The sequence below is a fragment of the Budorcas taxicolor genome, chromosome 14 (genome assembly GCF_023091745.1).
Source record: "Budorcas taxicolor isolate Tak-1 chromosome 14, Takin1.1, whole genome shotgun sequence".
In the NCBI taxonomy this organism is placed as follows: Eukaryota; Metazoa; Chordata; class Mammalia; order Artiodactyla; family Bovidae; genus Budorcas; species Budorcas taxicolor.
Genome location: NC_068923.1, coordinates 60,985,047 through 61,006,164, shown reverse-complemented (window position 1 = coordinate 61,006,164; position 21,118 = coordinate 60,985,047). Strand labels below are relative to the sequence as shown.

General features: G+C 38.2%; 1 protein-coding gene across 2 annotated transcripts in view; it reads right to left on the bottom strand.

The window, feature by feature from the left end:
* Window positions 1-1,016: 1,016 nt before the first annotated feature.
* The window catches only part of EIF3H (eukaryotic translation initiation factor 3 subunit H), a 99,472-nt gene continuing 79,370 nt past the window's right edge, over window positions 1,017-21,118 (bottom strand). Inside the window, exons 3-8 of one of the 2 annotated variants that reach the window (XM_052651709.1) lie at window positions 16,070-16,237; window positions 14,403-14,502; window positions 13,008-13,157; window positions 5,031-5,151; window positions 2,913-3,045; window positions 1,017-1,242 (exon numbers count right to left, since the gene is read on the bottom strand). In XM_052651709.1, the coding sequence (XP_052507669.1) occupies window positions 1,145-1,242; window positions 2,913-3,045; window positions 5,031-5,151; window positions 13,008-13,157; window positions 14,403-14,502; window positions 16,070-16,237 (770 nt within the window). In that variant the 3' untranslated portion in view covers window positions 1,017-1,144. The remainder of the gene's footprint in view (window positions 1,243-2,912; window positions 3,046-5,030; window positions 5,152-13,007; window positions 13,158-14,402; window positions 14,503-16,069; window positions 16,238-21,118) is intronic. The other variant, XM_052651710.1, reaches the window with a different exon arrangement.

Here is a 21,118-nt window from a genome sequence, read left to right as displayed (position 1 = left end):
CCATCTCATCCTCTGCCGCCGTCTTCTCATTTGCCTTCAGTCTTTCCCAGCATCAGGGCCTTTTCCAATGAGTCAGCTCTTCATATCAAGTGGCCAATCTGCCTAAGGGCACACTAAAGGGAAAAGAGCCAGGGTGGAACCCGGCTGATTGATCCCAGGGTCCCAGTGCTGCCTCCAAAATAATGTTAAAAAAAAAAAAAAGTCGCTTCTTATCTGTTACCCATTCCTTTTGACTATCTTTCTAGAGGCCATGTCTTCAAAGGGAAAATCACAGCAAGAGTCTCACAGGCATACCTCCACCATCTTGGTGACTCACTGATTGTGGTATACAAATGGCAGGATTTTTTAAAATTTTCTTTCAAACAAAAAATTATTACAACAGTCCTTTCCCTCCTAATGTAGTACCTATTTCTCAATTCCTCTTTCTTCACTCATAAAACTTGCTATTAGCAGAATTATTAATACATTTCATGGTATAAAAAATAAACATGAAGTCCTCAATTCAAACACACACACATAGAATGAATTTCATTTTCACACAAAACATGGTCCATTAGCAACATGATTTTTTTAAAAAATTCTCATCCCCACTGAATGGCCTATAAGCATGGGGACTGGCCAACCATCATCTGAAGAAATGAAAAGCCAGCCATCGGGAGTACACCAAGCAACCCCAGGCCTGAGAACAAGGGGTGCCAGGGCAGGAGCAGGAAGCCTGGGCTCCAGGTGCACTCACTGGTGAGCAAAGAAGTCCGAGAATTCATAGTAGGTGCCAGGGCCTCCAGGGCAGGCGTCGGACAAGCAGCACTGGGCTGGGCGGTTGAAATGTGGCACCGAAAAGGTAACAAATGTGATGAAGCCTGTAGGTGTGAACTGGTGAAACTTTTGGTCGGGCCTGCTTTATCTTCGGAAATACACAGGTGAGAGCAAAACAAAAATAAGCAGCTTAATATAATACATATATATATATACACACACATACATATTGTCTAAAACCAAATGAGCAAGCGGTCAAGATTGGTTTATTTTTATTTTATTAATTGCTAGAAAGACTTTCCAATATTCAAATGTGCTTCTTCTAGGAGTTGCCCCAGTGCGATCTTAAGAGTCTATGTTAACTTCTTTTTCTGGAAATTTCCTCTTCTTAGTTGTTGTATTCTTGAAGAGCCTGGGCCATGAAGAGCTTGCCTAAGTTCTGGGCAGTGAACTCCTTGATGTTCTGGCAGTAAGTGTTAATCTGGCCTGTGCATTCAGGAAAGGGAGAAAGAGTCATAATGTTCCACAAACTGCAAAATGACCTAGAATACTAGTCACATGATAAACTCAGCATAATACAGAATCATCGGAATTTTATTATGTTTTGAATCAATAACAAAAAAGCAGCAGACTCAAGGATATAGATAACGCACTAACAGTGGAGAGAGGGAAGAAGGGAGCAGTAATACAGAGGTAGGGGAATAAGAGGTACAAACTATTAGGTATAAAATAAGCTACAGGCTATACAACACAGGGATATAGCCAATATTTTATAATAACTACAAATGGAGTATAAACTTAAAAAAAAACTGAATCACTAGATTGCACACCTGTTACTTACATAATATTGTCCAGCAACTATACATCAATAAAAATTGTTTTAAAAGAGTTAAGAATTCTATTCACTCATAAGGGATAATAAACAATGTCAGTTGTTTTGAAGATAAGCTATCTTCCATTCTTGGTTACATGGAGAATGAAGAAAAATGACAACTTTTTAAAAGATAATCAGCAGTTACTAGCACATGTTAGTTGTCAATCAAAATGTACTGACAGTGCAGATCAGACCAACACTGTAACTAAGAGAAGTGAGAAAACAGCACTAGCTCTTCTCAGGTAGAAAGGAGACACCAATCAAAGCACGGTAAACTGACCAGATCCCCCTGCCCCAGATGTTAACAACTACAGGAGTTTTCAGTCCATGCTCTGGAAATATTAACAGCCTCCTGCTGCAACCCCAGAGCCAAGACAGAGCCAGAGTGGGGAGACCACGTGAGGGGAGGGCTCCATTACTGCCCCGAGTCCTCATCTGATGCGACAGTCACACATTTCTTAGAAGCGTAAGAAATACAATTTCGCTTAAACTGGACCTTAGGTAAGAAATGTGTCTCAGTTTTCCAAATTTAATTTATACGTGTACCAGAAAGCTTTAAGGAATTTGGAATTTTCTCCTGCTCTAAAATATGTCAGCAGAAATGAGAAACTGTAGAGGATCAGCTTTTCTGTGAGTTGGATTTTTACACTAACAAATCTCTTGGACAACTGGCTGACTGAAACAAACAGTATTCAACCACATTTACACACAAACAAGTTTTACAGCTAAGTAAGAGCATGAATGTTATACATTCAACATCAGGTCCTAGCACAGGACACAAGGCCTCCACTACCTTAAGGCAGTGTTAAATGTTAGGTGTCCCCAGAGAAACTCCATCCAGAGTTACACTCATGTTGCTACAAGACGAGTCACAGTAAGAGACGCTTCTTCGAGTCAAAACTACAGTTCATTTCAGACACCCACAGTCAGGCCAGGCTCAATCAGGCTAGAGCACCAAAAGAAAGGGGTTCCAGCTAAATGGTCTTTTCCATTATGGGACAATAAACACTTTTTCTTGGTTTCCATGTTAGATGATCCACAATAAAAACTTTCTCATTTTAGAAAGTTTATATAATCCCACCTCACCGAGGGAAGCACTGAAAGGACCTTAGAAATAACAAAGACTGACAAATTCTTAAATTTCAGAAATTACAGGTGCCAGATTCAAGTTCATCATTCCACCATTTGAAATACACTATCTTACTGTTAGTGAACCTCCCACCGTCTTCTGCTTCCTAAAGAATAAAGAAAACCAGCCATGCTCTGCACGGGCCAGCAGTACCTGCAATGAGCAGAGAATCCATCCTGGCAGGGGGCTGGTGCGGTTTGAAGAGTTTGGACAGATCCTCCTCAGGGAGCGGGGGTTCTCCTCGGCTCTGCCGCTGCATGTTCTCCTGCTGGCGACGCTGCTGGTACTAAAATTCAGACGGGGGACGGCTGGGTTACTATTCTCTACCCGAAGAGAAAAATAACACCTCCCTCACTTATGCGATCAGCAAAAATCCCACTGCTTTGAATTCCAATCTTGGTTTTATAAACGCAGCGCTATCTAATCCTTGCCTCTAAGAGGTTAAATATGGCGACGGTCGCAACGGTCAAAGAAAACTTCGTTATAAACTCTAGTGTCATTTTGAGTTCTAAGGGTCTAATCTAACTAATGATTTGGAAAAGCAAAACTGGTTATGTGAGGGGGCTTCAAAGGCAAAGAAGCTCAAGATGAGTGAGCAAAAAGGGAGGAACTTGACCATTTATGACAACAGGGTAATAACAGCACAAGTACGATTCATCCTAACTTACAGAACTACGTAACGAAATACCACAGTGTAGAAGTTTTTCAACTTTATCTCTCTTGACCAAAAGAACAAAAATATTGATGATGTTACTATTCTAACATCACTATAACAACATACTATTATTATAATAGTAAATACTATTATTATTCTTAACCACAGATAATCATCTGTGCTTTAGCACCACAGCTGAGAATGAATATTAACTCAGATAACACTTTAAAAACTTTCAAACTCTGGATTCTATGATTCAACGCAGAAAACGCGGGAGTATATATAAAGATATAGACCAACTATAAACTTACATTTCTAATTACAATCAACATGCTGCTTAAAACAGCAAACGGAGTAAGTCCATGCACAGCCTTAGAAGGTCAGGCAATGGCAAACCAGGGTAGGCTGGTAAAAATTTTAAGTTCTTAGGTTCCTGAAGAAGGGAAGTAACTTGCCTGGAGAAGATTTCTATTTAGTATGAGGCATGAGAATAGAAGTTAGACAAATCTAAAAAGGGTTATGAATGGTGCTAAGAACAAATGTCAAGTGTAAAAATTTATGACAGAATTTAAAAAAAAAACTCTCTTAAAATTGGTTCCCAGAATCAACTGTCTCATTGGTGACAGAGTCTCACAACTTGATCTTCCAGTTGAGCCTGGACTATAGGAAGGGCCAGTAGGAGAAAGGATCAAAATGGTTTTACTCTCCCCAGAGACATTCACCATTACCATCTTCATCACCATCTTTTCAGTTAAAAAATAAAAAGGTATTTTATAGACATATATGTGCTTTTTAAAATTTTATGTATGCTGAAACAATGTATTTTAAATTTCAGTAAATATATGAACACTGAAGTTAATTTTTAAATAAAATACTCTCAGAACCACTTAGTTGTGCTTAGAATTCTACAGTTACCAACACCTAAAGTACATTGTAATGAACAGACTAGTCAAACACTCGCATGGATGTACATCCTGGAATCAACTATCTATGAACCAAATACTAAGAATATTCTGGAGCAATATAGTCCAAAACAGTATTTCACAAACTGTGAGAGTCAATCATGTGGCCTTCAGGCAACACTGACAAAGAAAAGTATGACTGGCCAGAGCACTATGGATGTGCATATGAGAACATCCAGGTAATCCTAGGGCTTTTTCTGTATTATACTATCTATTTCACAGCAGTTGGTCTATTATTTCCTATCAAAATTGCCTGCTCTTAATCACAATTGCTCAGTTTTTTAAATGAACTGAAGATTGCTAACTGTACTGCAATAAGCCACTAGCAGACCTAATTGTTAGTAAAGAAATGAGCTGTGACCCTCCAAAATCTCTCTGCCTGATTTTCTCAATAAATGTAGCCCTTATTTGCATAACCTTGGCATTACCATCTGAGCTTAAAATATTAGCTCTCTTCAAGACAGGTATTTTTAAGTACAACTTGCAAATAATCTATTAGGAACATACTATATAAAGAATAATCTTTTAAAATATGATACAGAGTTCCCAGCTAAGAGTCAATGATTTATTAATTTAGGTCATTTTGAAGATGACTCTTGAAGGATCACACTTAGAAATGAATTCTATGTTAGCTGAATTTTCCCAAATACCAACCTGATGCTTCTGCTGCTGCTGTTTACTCGTGTTCCTCATGTATGTGTTGTATTTAACTATATCTTGGCTCATTTCATCCACTCTGTCCATCAGCAACTGGAGTGTCTTCCCCAAGTGATTGCTGAAATATAAAGTACAGATACTGACATGTCGAACAAAAAAGCTCTGCCACTGCTCTAATGTGTTCTGCCATTTGCTTAAAAAAAAAAAAAAAGCACACACATACAAGAAAGCAAGGTGGAGGAAAGAATGTGAGTCAGCATGTTATTAAACTTTTTGTATCAAACCCACAACTGTAACTACAACGGTATTTGAAATAGTTCAGTTTCTTACTGTCAGAGCATACACACGTCAGAGCAGTAAGCAGTTAAACGTAGCAGCAGCGGGTTATCTAAAATGTGTACTTTTGAACAACCAAGTTTAACCTAAGCTCAGTACTCCTGAATGCACTTCCTTAACCCCACCACGGCCCTCCCAAACTGTGCTCCAGACATTCGGATCAGAAGTCACAGAAAGGAAGAACCAGGCAAAGAGACTTGAAACTTCTGGCACGTGATTTCTCTACCTAGCTGATTCTGAAAGAGTAACAAAAGCATTATTCTGCAAGGCCAAATGAAGAGGGCTCCTTTCCCTCTATCCTTCCTAGAATCTGAAATACAGTCATTTTTCATCTTTTCTTCTCCAGAAATTTCGACTGTAGCTTACTTACCAAAATCTTCTTATAAAGTGATGCTAACAGTTTATACAATGCCCATCATATTCACTGATTTCCTCCTGCAACCATCTCCTACCATGGTAAGGCCCTCTACACAGAGATGCAATCTAAACGTAACTAGCTGACAAACAGGATTCATTCATTCATTCCAGAAGACTATTTACTAAATTACTATTATGTTCCAGCCTCAGTGTTGTTAACAAATAAGGAGACAACAGTGAATGAGACGTTCCTAGTCTTGGTCTTCACTAGCTTACAGTTGACAGGAAGAAGGGAAGAGATGAAATAGACACTTACACAGTATGGTCAGAATATTTCTTTTAAAAGATGACAGGTTGAAAGCAAAGGACTAGAAGGCATCAGCCATGCAAAAAGTATTCTAGGTGGAAGAAAGCACAAGTGCTGAAGGCCTGAGATGGGCAACAACTAGACAGATTTTAAAATATGGGGGCCTGGCATGGGAGGAACACAGAGACAGGTTAGGGAGGTCAGACAAGCACGTATGAGGAACTGCTGGCTGTCCATGCAACACTCCAAAAACACAGTGAGTGGGAATGAGACCCTGTGACTCTAATATGAACGGTGCCCTGGTGACATGTTTTGCCTTAAATTTTAAAATGACCACCCTGGCTGCTATACAGAGACTACACTGGAGAGTAGAAACCAGAAGATGATAAAGAGTCAGAAAACTAAGATCACGGCATCTGGTCCCATCACTTCATGGCAAATAGATAGGGAAACAAAGGAAACAGTGACAGACTATTTTTTTGGGCTCCAAAATCACTGCAGATGGTGACTGCAGCCATGAAATTAAAAGATGCTTGCTTCTTGGAAGAAAAGTTATGACCAACCTAGACAGCATATAAAAAGCAGAGAGATTACTTTGCCAACAAAGGCCCATCTAGTCAAAGCTTTGGTTTTTCTAGTAGTCATGTATGGATGTGAGAGTTGGACTATAAAGAAAGTTGAGCGCTGAAGAATTGATGCTTTTGAACTACAGTGTTGGAGAAGACTCTTGAGAGTCTCTTGGACTGCAAGGAGATCTAACCAGTCCATCCTAAAGGAAATCAGTCCTGAATATTCATTGGAAGGACTGATGCTGAAGCTAAAATTCCAATACTTTGGCCACCTGATGCAAAGAACTGACTCATTGGAAAAGACCCTGATGCTGGGAAAGATTGAAGGTGGGAGGAGAAGGGGACAAGAGAGGATGAGATGGTTGGATGGCATCACCAACTTAATGGACATGAGTTTGAGTAAACTCCGGGAGTTGGTGATGGATAGGGAGGCCTGGTGTGCTGTAGTCCATGCGGTCATGAAGAGTTGGACAGGACTGAGCGACTGAACTGAAGTGCTGGAAAGGATGAAGAAAAATTAAAACGCTCATACATTTGTGGTGAGAATGTAAAACGGTGCTGCCACTATGGAAATCAGTTTGGTGGTACCTTGAAGAGTTAAACGCAAAGTTATCATATGACTCAGCAATTCTATTCCTAGGTGTGTGTGTGTATATATATGTATATATACACACAATCAAAAGAACTGAAAAATCATGCTCGTACAAAAACTCATATGTGTATGTTAATACCTGCATTATTCAAAACAGCCAGAAAGTGGGAACAAGAAAAGGATAAATAAATTGTGATACATCCATATAATGGAATACTACTGCATGATAAAGAGAATAAAGTATTGATCCATGAATGAAACTTAAAGGCATTACACTAAGTGAAAGAAACCAGACACACAAGGCTACTTATAATATGGTTCTATTTATATGAAATGTCCAGAAGAGGCAAATCCACAGAGACAGAAAGCAACAAGTGACTGGAAGGGGACGGGGAAGTGAATTGGTATTGATTGCACAATGCTGCAAATATATTAAAAATGTGTTCCTTAAAAATGGTTAAAATGGTACCTTCATTTTCTGTGAATTTTATCTCTACTTTTAAAACTGCATACACACACGCACGAAATATACCGTGGTATTAGACAGCAGCAGTAGTGGCATGGACTAGCCAGTGGCAGTCAGCATGGAGGAAAGTGGGCAGAACTGAGCACGGCATCAAGGCTGACTCCCTGCTTCCTGGCCTGAGCAGCTGAATGGCTGGTTATAGCACTTAAGAGAGAAAAGAGACTGAGGAAGAAACAATGGGAATCCTGGGAATGAGTAAAATAAAATCCAGCTAAGATACGAATTCTATATGGATTCCATCTGTAACCTAAAAAAAAAAAGAAAGCGTTGACTCTTCATCTTAAATAGTAGAAAGAGCATAGATCTGGTCTCTGTGGGTGTGTGTAAATTAATCTTTTAATTTTAGGTCTGGCACTACCTACCTTACCTTGATATAGTAGCTTGGCCTAATGACTTAACCTAAAAATGAAGTGCTTTTGGCAAATTAAATCTTATTTCATACTTATCTTATTATAATTTTGTGAATCACCTTTAACTTTCAGACATTTCTTCTTCCTTGGAATCAGATTAAGTATTCATTCACTCTGTTTTATTTTTTCAAATTTCTTAATAGTCTGATTTTAATTCATCTATAATTTGAGCTGATAGTGCAAGATGAGGATTAAAAATTTTTTTTCCCAATATCTAATCAAATGTCCAGATCAACTGATTATTTACACTGCTTTCCAAATAACTTCTGAAATTTAACAACACTGTGTCCTCTAGCATGCATTCTTTCAACATACATTACTAAGTATATACTTACTTTCCCAGTCACACTCAAAACATTCTACTGAGAAGAAGGGAACACAAAGAGAGAAGTACAACACAGTGGTGGGAGACTCCATAATAGAAGAGAAGCATAAAAGATAGTTTGATAGGATCAGATTATGTGACAGTTGAATTCTGAGTTTTTGAAGGAGCTGGAGATGGGAGTTGAAGACAAGCAACAGGGGGAGGGACGCTTCAGCTACTGTGTGTAGGAAGCCTGTTCAGAGACACTGGCGTGAGAAGTGTGACCCATCTGCAGAACCACAATTACCTCAGTCTATCAGAAGCGCGGAAGAAGGGCAAGATGTGGGCAGAAGGGGAGCAATGAGCTGAAGAGGCAAACAGTCACACAGCAGAGACTCTTGGAAGCCAGGGCTAGAAGTCTGGATTCTATTCTAAGGACAAAGGGGACTCAGCCAAAATTCTAAGCAAAGGAGTAATGTGATCATACACTTTAGTTTTAGCAAGATAACTGCAACGAAACGGGAAAAGGTCAGAAGCAGGAAATTAAGAGACTGTGAAAGTAATCAGGAAAAGAAATAATGAGGCCCTAACTGAAGGCAGCCACAGACAAGGATGTAGATGAGATTACCCCAGGAATCACTTACAGGAAGACAGACCCCAAGAAACACATATTTAGGGATGAGCAGAGGAAGGCTAACTGTGGAGAAAGACAAGTAAGCCAGTAGTAGAATCCTAGACTCAAAATATTTCAGGAAGAAGCTGTTATCAACACATTAAATGCTTAAGAGTCTACCAGGTCCAGCAATACAGTGATAAAGTCATCTTGTATGGCTTGAGCAAAAACTCTATCACAGAATAGATGGAACACTGAGTGTTTAGGATACGTCGGAAATGAGTAAATAGAGAGCGACATGCAGAAAATCCTATTAAAAAGTTTGTAAAGGAAAAAATCAAATAAATGATGAAAGGAAATGGATAAACTGATATAAGGTCAAAAGGTGTTCTTTTTGGAACTTCGTCTTTTAAGATGAGAGAAGCTTAAACAAGTTTAAATGTCCTTACTTATTCTCAGGAGATGCACGTTCAAGTATTTAGGGGTTAAGTATCAGGTCTGTAATTTACTTTTAAATGGTTCAGGGAAGAACCCATTTATGTCTACAAAAAGAGTGGGTGCAAAGGTATACAAGTAAAGGTTTATGTGTGTTTACTGTATAATTTATCATTCTTTCAATTTTTCTCAAGAGTTGAGCATTAAAAAAAACCAAACTTTTTTTTTTTTTTTTAAATGGGGAAAGCCAGTCAACAAATGTAACAGGAAAGAACCAGCACAGAGAGGAGCTGGAGATACTCCGGAAAAAGGGTGCAGAAAAAGAGAGACCGGGTGAGACCTCATAGAGGCCGTGAACTCTCATGTTCACCAGTGAAAGAACTGAGGCCCCAAGAAATATGAAATACTGAAATTCACTACAGGATTATTTGTTACATAAGACATTTATACCCTGAAGTGCAAAGAAATTCAGAGAAGGGAAAGGTCAGCCCCAGTCCTTGACTGGGTGATGGAAGAGAGAGTAGAGACACAGGAAAAAGCCACTGACGAGAATTACTGCCACTGCCGAGAAAGATCGAGTATTTGTTTCCAGATCTCGTATCCGCGAGTCTGACTGCACCGATTTCAGCAACAAGAAAGGTACTACCAGAATAGACCTTCCCTCACCACCAAAAACTGTCTTTCCTGTAAAGTACTAACATCACGTGTTATACAGGTACATGTTATAGTGGAAGAGCGCGAGCACAGGGATGTGGACTGTGAACATATCATAACATTCTATTACCACGGTGCTCTTAAGCAATCTAACCAGCAAGAAATACCTGAAAATCTGCACAGTTCAGGTCTCGAAGGGCAAAAGGAATTAACAATAACAGATAACGTTCACAGGGAATCAGGTACATTACCAAGAGCAACTTTATGGGGATTTTTCAGTACCAGTGCAACCAGAATACTGAAACAGAGCTACGGTTCAGAGTCTCAATAATATAGTCTTTTCTTTTATTGCCCAGGAAACAAAGAACTGGAAGCAGAGAACTTAAGCAGCTGTGAGCCAGGACGCACAGTGACAAGCCTGCTCCAGCTGCAGCGTCAGTTTGTCCTTACTATCCTTCATGTATGATGCCCACACTTAGTTTACTTTTTTAAAGAGGAAATAAAAGCAGAATTTTTTTTCATGTGTGAAAAACTGAAGGCTTGTGTAACACATTTTAAAAAATTAATAAAGGCTGTTATGAAATACCAAAACTTCCATCTAATAAAATTGAGAATCAGAATTTTTCCAATGAAAGGGAATGTAGTATGTTTTATTCATAGCATAGAGCAAATTTATCAGGTAAATCAAAAAACTGATACACACATATGGGTTGTGAAAAGCAAGACCAAGCACAGTGTTTAAGGAGCTACTTCAGAATGATTTCTGAGGCAGTTTCTTAGAAAAAATTTGTATGGCAAATGATGATTAACATCATTGTGCTACTAATGTTAGAAATTAAAATTTGAGAGGCATGAAGGTTACATTTATTTCAGTGTTTTAAATTAGTATTATCAATTCGGGTCAATGTAGCAGTCCATTAATATAAGCACAGCTTCAAGGTTGCTTCTTTTTTTTCTCCCCAAAGGAATACCAATTTACTGTTTTAAATAGTTTCACATGGAAAGCTAAGGCCTTTTCCTATTTCACATAAAATACAGAAGATAAAAACTATAATAAAATAAATATTTGTCCTGATCTTAGTTGCTATGGGAACTATGAACAGTTTCTTGGCTATTATAAATGCTACTCTGGACAGACAGACACTGCAGACCAGCTCACTGGTAATGGGAAAGCAGAGAAGGGCTGTATTTGTTTTGTATGATCAATGAAGGAAGCTTGGGAAAAGGTGAAGACATAAATTATATAAGCAAAAGCTTTCACATAGTAAATTCAAAATTATTATATAACTATATACTTAATACATCAAATTGTAACCTTGCATGTTGAAAAAGGTTCTTAGCTCAGTGCTTTAAATACAGGTGTGCCGAGTGTGTTTGTGAAAGCAATGAAGAAAAATATGACCTTCTAAAAGAGACAAATTAAAGGACTATTATGAATGTATGTTTGCAGTCCAACAGTACACTCTTCAGTGCCGAACGAGCCTTGCAACCTGGCTGTATTACTTAGCACTCCGTTTACCATCCAGTTTCCATCTCCTTCCCCCGTAAAGACTTTCTAATGGTCTCTGTGCTGAGTTCATGCAATGGGAAGGTGGTTCTTCAACCACAGCCGCACCCGTCCTGGTGCGTGGACAAGAGCACTGGGCACACTGTGCTTCGGGGTTTATCCTCACTTGTCTTACACTGAGGAAGCACAAAGCCTGTATATTCTTTTGTAAAGCTTCTATCTGGGATAACTAAAAATCTGATGAATACCTGAGCTTCTGTTCCAAGCTGGTTGCTTTAAGAAAACACACCTTGCTTTTCTCAGCCGTTCAGCAACTGCATATTCATAGTTTACCTACACCTACCTGAAGATAGCTTCCTTCCGACACAGAGAACAATCACTAGCATCAAGCTTAGAGAGCATTTAGGAGGAGCTATATATTATGTATATATAGTTGACTCTGTTCATATTTCTGTTAAAAGCAATAAATGAGGGGAAATGAAACATTAATTCCACAAAGGAAATACCCTGTTTTGGCACACCTCAGTCAGCATTTTACCAATATAATAAATAGTATCTTAGCAACTAGATAGCTAAGGCAGTCAGGATGGGGCAAATTATGCCACCACTGTCTAAGCAAAAACCAGTGTCAGGTTCAGAAAATTCTAATTTTGGTTGAAAATTCAAGTTGAAAGTTTACTGCTAAACAGAGTCTACATCTGAACAAGGGCAAGTGCCACAGTAAAACAAACAAGCATTTCTGGTTTTCTCCTAAAGCATTATTAAGTATCCAGACATAACACCATAGCCTCTAATGTTGGTATACAATAAATAAGGCCGAGCCACATCAAAAAACCCCTCCTCCATGGGCATTTACCATCTCAAAGCAAAAATGACATGGCAAGGGAGCTGTCAGCTACAATGACAAGAGGTAATTAGTATTCAAACCTCATCTCACGTTATCAATAACCACGGTGCTCTTCCAGGCTTCCCTCATGGCTCAAACAGTAAAGAGTATGCCTGCAATGCCAGAGACCTCGGTTCAATCCCTTAGTCAGGAAGATCCCCTGGAGGAGGGCATGGCAACCCACTACAGTATTCTTGCCTGGAGAATCCCATGGACTGAGGAGCATGGGAGCTACAGTCCATGGGGTCACCAAGAGTCGAGACTAACACTTTCACTTTCATGGTGTTCTTCCTGGGATTTGAGCAGAGCTGGACAAGTACTACGTGCTGTTACTATGGCTCAAGAACCTCCCAACATGCTTAAGCCATTTTCCCCCCTTGTTTCAGAGGTAAGGTCTAAGTTAAAAAATCTTTTGCAGAAAGTGATTTAAAATAAAAATGGGGGCGGGGGAGACTTTTCATGAGACAGGGTTGCTTACCTGCTAGCAAGACTGAGCAATTCATGTTTGTCTGCTACAGCTGACTTCTTCTCTAGCTCCCACATTAGAACGTTGATCAGATGTGAATTTTTAATTACAATCGGCACTTCTTCAAACATGTGCTCAAAGGTGATATTTCCCTTTTTCAATCTGCGAGGCATGTTAAAAATACTTTATAGTCTGGTGGTCAGAAGTAAGTGTTAAAGTGACTATTTCATACATTTTACGTTATTCCTAATTACAGGCCCTCTTCAGGGTTTTTGTTTGTTTCATTAGCAATCTTTAAAAAAGGGAGAAAAACTAGAGATGTACAGAATCAAGCACAAGTTGAGTGATTTGAACAATTCGGAAAATGATGTGAGTTGGAGCTGTAAGACCAGAAAATAAGACTCTTAGCCAAAGAAACAATTCTTTCTTCATAATCAGCTATCTTTGAAATTTCACATACTAAAAAATGCAAATGTCATAAGAAATTATGCTATATAATCTATATCTAAAATATTTAAAATAAACAGCTAGAAAAGAGAAATACTCTCATTCTTGGAAAGTTCACTTTAAAAGCCAACTGAACTCAAAGAGATTAACAATGAGCAGGACACTCACAGGCTATTCCACACACAATGGTTGAAAACACAGGAAGAATGCAACTTCTCACAGTTTAATTATAATTACCATACCCAGGAGATGTTCATGAGTTAGCTTTTCTTTTAAAATTCTTTGTATCTTAATTTCTTTAGGAGCCAAATGGGAAATTAGTCATGAAGTGCCTGTCCCAAATGAAGTCAAAGCCACTAACTTTAATTTATTAAGAAATACATATTCTTATAATTAACAGAAAATTAAAGAATTCTGAATTTTAGAAAATTTTAATGTAAATATCCCAGTGCCATTATGCAGGATCACAAAACAGCTTTAATAATTAGTTCTCTGCATTCCTGTCATCCATGAAATTTCCCAAAAGCCACACTCCTTATTAAACCCTTAAAATGTTGAATCTTTCCACACCCCGTCCCCCACAATGAAACAGGAGGTCAGAAAATAAGACAAACGGCTCACAACCGTTCTGACGCAGAGCTTACAATCTGACAGCCGCTGAACACTCATCCCATCTCCTTTTATTTAATCATGCATTTCTTCAAATCCAGTAGCTAATTAATTCTCATTCTAACTGCATTCACCCATGGTGAGAACAACAGATGAGACATTCCATAAAGAACAGTTTAAACATGGAAACGGAGAGATCAAGGGGCACTCAGCCATGCAGACACTTCTACCGTCCACATGGCAGAGGCATTACCGCACCACCGCCAAGGACTCAATACATGTGGCAAACTAGTATCTTAAAAGAAAAACACCAGTCCTTAACATATGCCTTATAGGCCCCCAAACACTTACGCTTCGGGAGAAAAATCCTTTTCTTTACAAACTTCCATCAATTTAGGAGTCAGTCTGTATGCCTTTAGTGACAGAGACCCTTGGGCAGTTTTTATGGGATCTCAAATAAAGAAAAGAGAAAGAAATTATTAAGAATCTTGTCACTACCAGTGCTCAAACGACACTGGTTCTGAGCACATTCTGTTAATTATTGTACAATCTTGGCAAAATGAAGATCAAAATAAACATAAATGAAGAATAAAATAAAAATAAATGAAGATCAGAGCACAATCTGAAGCAGATTCAAAGCAATATAGCAAACGGTAAGTGAAAAGGCAAAAAACTATCATCCTACTTATACTAGGCAGAATAACTTCCTCCTGAAAGTATAAATATAAGATACAAAATACAGTTATTTTCAAATCTACTCAGCTGGAACCAGCAATCCTGACAAAGGTTAAATACAGCATATGTTCCATACATCTTATATATATCTTGCATAATTAAAAGAAAAATACTAATATTAAACATGAAAACTCACTGGATGCACTTGTGTATTTCCTTTGTCCCTAATTTAAATGAATGGCCCTGCAAACAATTTATCCATCCGAATAACCACTGTTCACATTTTTTTAGTTAAAGTAAATTCTAAAAACAAAACCATTAAAGTCAAGGTGCAATCACAAGTGTCTTTTTAGTTTTAGAGAAACTAATTTTGTCAAAACTAACTGCTTAAACACTCCAAGAGTAAGGGAGCTTAGCACTTGCTGCATGATAACGGCTCCGGCATGCCAATATTCGCCTAAAACCTGTGTTAACATTCATGTTGCCTGAAACTTAACACAGTGAAACTTTTAGCAATAGGTGATAAAATGAAAACCAAAATAGATTGAAACAAGTGGAAAATTCATCAAGGTCTGATGATGCAATGTTTCCAGCCAATATAAGTACACTTTAACAACTTGTTCTTTACTGTAATCCAATTGTTAACATACTGAAACAATTTGGGGGCAGCTCATAAGATTGATCGTATTCATTAGTATTTTTTCTGACAGATACTCAGGACGTTACATTTACTTCTCAGCTGGAAACTATATGCAAGTCTGCCAGATATGGCAAACTGTGAGTGTTTGGGGAGGGGGAAGGCTATAAAGCTGTTAAATTGCCTACAGTTCTGATACAGCACAGAACATCTGGTCTGGAGAGCTTGAGGAAACACCATTAAATAGGCCGAAAAGAAAAAAATCTTTGTGCTAAGAAACAGTCCAGGTTTTGTACGCTGCTGTCAGAGGTATAAAAAAAAAAAACAAAAAAAACTTGGCACACTGTGTTATGATTGGTCAGTCACGTACAGAGCCAGACACTCTAGCAATCGGGGTTTGTTAGACATCTGGTCTAGTTCCACCAGCCCCTTCAAATGAGGGAGGGGAGATGGAGGAATAAAAATGAAGCAGCTACTCCAGCATTCCAAAATGTACACATCAGGGCTCTGATAGCAAGAAAAATAAACAGAAAGAAGGAAACCCTGTCTAGACTTAGCTGCTGCTGAGGCTGCTGCAGAAACAGGGTTGGTATTTACTTGGGAAGGCCTGCCAGGCTGCTCTTAGAGGCAAAAAGACAGAAAGCAAAAATAGTAGTAGCAATAATATTAAGGGAAGAAAAGAATAATAAAGGAAACTCCTACTAACCGTAAATGAGAACGACAGATTCTTCAATGGCATGCTGGTAACTGAACTGAGAATCCAGAAGGGCCCGGGTGACGAACGAGCCGTAGTATGTGGACTGGTACCAGCCCACGTGGAGGTGGTCGATGTTTACATGGCGAAGGCTCCGCATCATCTCCATCTGATACTGGACTAGATGATGGGCATGAGAGGGACAGAAGAACAACTGTTTAGTGACATCACCCATATGAAAAAACAAGCCTTTTTGGAAACAAATTTCTATACAGCTATTTCTTATCTAAAGGGAACATTTTTCCAGATTTTTAAATTCATTCACTTTACACATAAAGAAAACAAATTAAGCCTTCAAATCATTAGGGCATTTCTTTTCTCATTAACCAAAAAAACATTCTGTAGAAACAGTATTAAAAATAATATTAATAGTAATAATAGTATATTAGTAGTAATATAATATAGTATATATTGTAACAGTAATTATATATACTATAATATATATAATATATACTGTATTATAATATTAATACTAATATTAACAAGTAATAATAATGCTTTATTGCAAACAAGTAATTATGTGGTCTCTTTTAAGAAGAAATTTATGAATTACTAAATTGGTTGGCTGTAAGAAGTTTTGTTTGAAAGAATAAGTTAAGAGCAGTTATCACTGTTTTCAACAAAGCTTTTAGAACTAAGAAGATAAAACAATCAAGAAAACTAACAGGGAAACAGTTAACTACTACACGATTTAAGTATGAATGGTACACAAGCTGCAGCTGATTAAAAATATAAGAATTCATTTTTGCCTTCGTCTGGTGCCCCCTGCTGCATGTGCTAAACTTTAAAAAAGAATTTTTTTCTTGTCTGGGAGTTCCTTTACGTTAAGTAATCAATATTATTTATTAGATAAGTCATATGCTAATCACCATGTATGGAACGGAACAGTTGAATTAACTTTTATTGTTAATGACTATAATGTACATTATTAACTCAAAGCTGTATTACTAGGAAAATCAGTGCAAACTGACAATACAATAAATAATGTATTTTAAAAAGCAATATAGCCCAATAATGAGTAGCAAATATGTAAAACAAGAGAAAATTTTATAGTTAGTGCAATAGTCAAGCTATTTCTGTATAATAAATGCACTTAAACATACTTGTTTAACTCAAAATCCAACCATTTCATTTTTAAAATTTTTAATCAGGTTTCAGCAAAAGTGGGTTAAATGTCATTTCCTTGGTCACAGTGCTATGGTTTTACAAATCAAACAAAATTCAGGATCAAAGAATATAAAAGAAACTTCCTCAGATGGACATGGTCTTTTCAACACCTGTTACTAGATAAAGAAATTATAAATCTGCTTATTCCAAAGAAAGTTGTACTTCTCATGATAAAAGATGGCAGCCAACTCATCAACTATTCAGAATTAAGTGCTTTTTGAAATTTTCTTTTTATATACAACATGATGGTCTCAAGAAGCAGCAGTATAAAATTAATACGGTGATCCTGTATCAATTATCTCTTAATTTTTTCACTCTCAAGCATATAAGAGATTCCCTTCCTGGCCAGTTAAGAGATTTCTATTGACCACACAAAACTGGGATAGAACCACTACTGTGATCTCTATTTTAAAATTTCACAACTCTTCTAAAGTAAAATCACTGATTTGGCTAGTAAAATTTAATTAAATGTAATTTATGAACGAAAAATTCTAACATTACCAGTAAAACAGGAGCCAGAGCTACTAAATTTAGTATTTATTCTAAACGGATAGGAAAGTGGAGATAGGGATCAATTATAAGCAACTGACAGTGCAAACACGATTGTACAGGATGAGCTTTTTTTAAAAACAGGAACTTCTTAAACATCTGTTAATGTACAATTTAGTTATAAAACAAGCACAAATTTCTACCAACTTGCAATAGTAATAAAGAAAAGACTTGGAGTCTAGCAATCTAGGTTCTCATGTTGGTGCTGGGATTTCTCTCGTGGGGAATCTTGCTGTCCTTCTCTGATGCTCAGTTTTCCCATCTCCAAAAAGATCTGAGAGCTCATCCCAGTCAAAACGCTCTGACTCCACACTGCTCACTGGCTATGCTACTTGTAAGTAATGATTTTTCTATAAACTAAAGCTGGGCCTCTAGCAGGCATTAACAATTAAAATAAAAATGCCATCTCTAAGAAATATTCTTTAATCTTACTGAGTCAAACAGCCTGAATACAACAGATTTAATAATAGCATTTTCAGGAAGCATGAAGTAAAATATCTTACAATTGGTAGCAAACATCCAGATTCCTTCTTCATACAGAGTCTTACCTACCTCAAAGCCCCCTGAATAAGGATAAGAAGGAAAATGAAGTATTTCTCTCAGCTAGAAAAGGGACTAAGAGATATGAGTAAAGCCTGTTGCCTTATGGATTTGCCATTGTAATAAAAATTTATTTTTAAGGTCACAAGAGCTTTCATATGATGAAAAAACAAATTTAAGGGTTAAGAACAATGACAGGGGAGTTAATAAAACTGCTCTTGAAAAATCTACAATGAACTGAAATTTCACTATTACACAAAAAATATGTGAAGTTGCAGGTCATTCTTCATCTTGGCTTAGACTTTAAACCATTTATTTTTTAAATTAAAAAACACATTAAAAAAAAAAAAATGAACGTCTTCTTGGCGGTATCGCAGGGAAAGAAAGGATCTAAAAGGACTGCAAGCGACCCTTGAAAAGGTGAGGCTAGCAGTGCCAGAGCTCTCAAGTGAACCTGGGGTCACTAAGGCCCAGTCCTGGCTGGAGCTACACACACGAGGCTCCAATAAATGCACAGTTTAAAGAAGCGGCGGTCAGTCGCTCAGTCATGTCTGACTCTTTGCAACCCCATGGACTGTAGCCCGCCAAGGTTCTCCATTCATGGGATTTCCCAGGCAAGAATACTGGAGTGGGCTGCCATTCCTTTTCCAGGGAATCTTCCTGAGCCAAGGATCAAACCTTGGGTTTGATCCAACCAATGTGTCTCCTGCATTGGCAGATACATTCTTTATCACTGAGGTACCCGGGAAGCAAAGCTTAAAGAAGCTACTTTGATTTAATTTAAAAAATTTTTAAAGAAGTCATATTTATCCTATTATATGCAAGCAAGAGACAACTCAAAAACAGCCAAGGCAATTTTTATCTCTGCAGCCTTTCAGGTCTGTGTCCTTGTTCTAACGTTCAGATAAGACATATGACCGTTGGCTCCTTTCTCAGTTTTTCCCCTCCTCCTCCAACCCAGCTTCTCAAAAAGTACAAAATCAAACCCTACAAAAGCTAAACTGTCTCAAAACTGTGCTCCCAACACTCCCACCAATCAACGTAGCTGAGCTGCCACACCAGCTGACACGCATTTATCCCTCTGACACGGCAGCAAACTTCACACAGGAAATAAGGGATGGTCATTCCAGATTCTAATCTCCCAGGCAAATGCCACTGCTTTAGTGGCTTTGCTGACGCCCCTCAGGAGTTATGCTGGAGGTGAAAGGGAGAGATACTGGAGGTGGGCAGGTGAGGGATGAAAAGGGACCAAGTTTAGCTAGGATACTGGATGAACTGGGATGAGAGGGGCTCATGTTACCTGGAAGGGACTGTGAGGACAGTGTCCCAGCCCACAGGCTTTGGCGAGTGGGGACTGCTGCTATTTCCTTCTCGTTCCCAGCCATCCTCACTTAACACCCCCTCACCCCTCTCTGGAGTTTTAAAAGAGGGGTAGAAAAGATGCAACTACACAGGGAGATAGGTTCACTCCCAGGCAGGGACGGCCTCACACCTCCGGAGGAAGAGAATCAGCAAGAAGAAACACAGGAGCAGGAAAAGAAGACCAGAAGCTCCTTGATACAAAGTGCCACAGCTCCCTACTGTGGAGTTAATGCGGATTAATGAAATAATAAACAAGCCTTTACTGGCAACTTTGCCGAGTTGGTTCAGGGTTACAGACACTTTCATTTTTGTTCTCAAGTTCTCGGATTTAACAGAAGCCCAGGCAGCAACTTCAACCAATGACACTCACTTCTGAGTTAATGGCTAAATATTTTTGGAGAACTTCCCAAAGATGAATAGCAAGGAAAAACCTTTTGGGAGAGGGAAATACTTCAAAATTTATTATAATACTCAACAGAAAGGCTCAGAATTGTGTAGTGAAAAGTTTATGAAAGAACATTTTAAACATTGTTCATTTAAAAAGCAAACACACCCTCCCGACTGAGGAGAAACAGTGCACAGCAAATGAATTTCAAAGACAAACTGGAAGTTACTGCTAAGCCAACTCAAATTACTAATACACACACTACACTCAGATGCAACTGAGGTGGTGCTACAGAACTTGGAAGGTTATAAAAATGAGGTGAAGTTTTATAAATCTCTTCAACCTCTACAATCATCTTAATTGGTTAAGCCTCTCCCAAGCAAAGGACAGCATGGTTTACAATACTGAATAACTGTTCAGTTTGGCACCAGTATATTCATATTCACTTTTTCCAGATATCTTCTTTGCGAAACAGGCAATTTTAAATTGCCTAGAGCTAAAACTGTCTTAACTGAGGCAGGCTGCCCAATAGTTAACTATTCCTTTCACAAATCCACCACATTTGTAGGGCTTTCCCTCGTTTTTATCTCCAAATGTGAAAACACTGAAAATAATATGCAGTCTTCTATTTAAATGCTATGCTGGGACGCACACTGGCAAACAACCAAATAACACTTTGAGTTCTCCTTAAGACCACTGGGAAGGATGGTGGCTTAGAAGATTTTCAGTTCAGCAGAATAATCAATTAGTACTTCTTTCACCTCCAATTTCTCACCATTTTAAAAACCATCTTTATTATTTTCAGTGAGGTCTCATGAATGCAATTTATCACCAAAAACACAGGAACAAGGAATTAACACAGCTGGCCAGATGGGGATGAGCTGAAAGAAGGAAACTGAAACATACTCTAAAACGATCTGTCTGGCAGATTTGGGGGTGAGGGGATGCACTGGGGAGAGCTTACAGATGTCTTATTAGAGAACAATTAAGGAACTAAG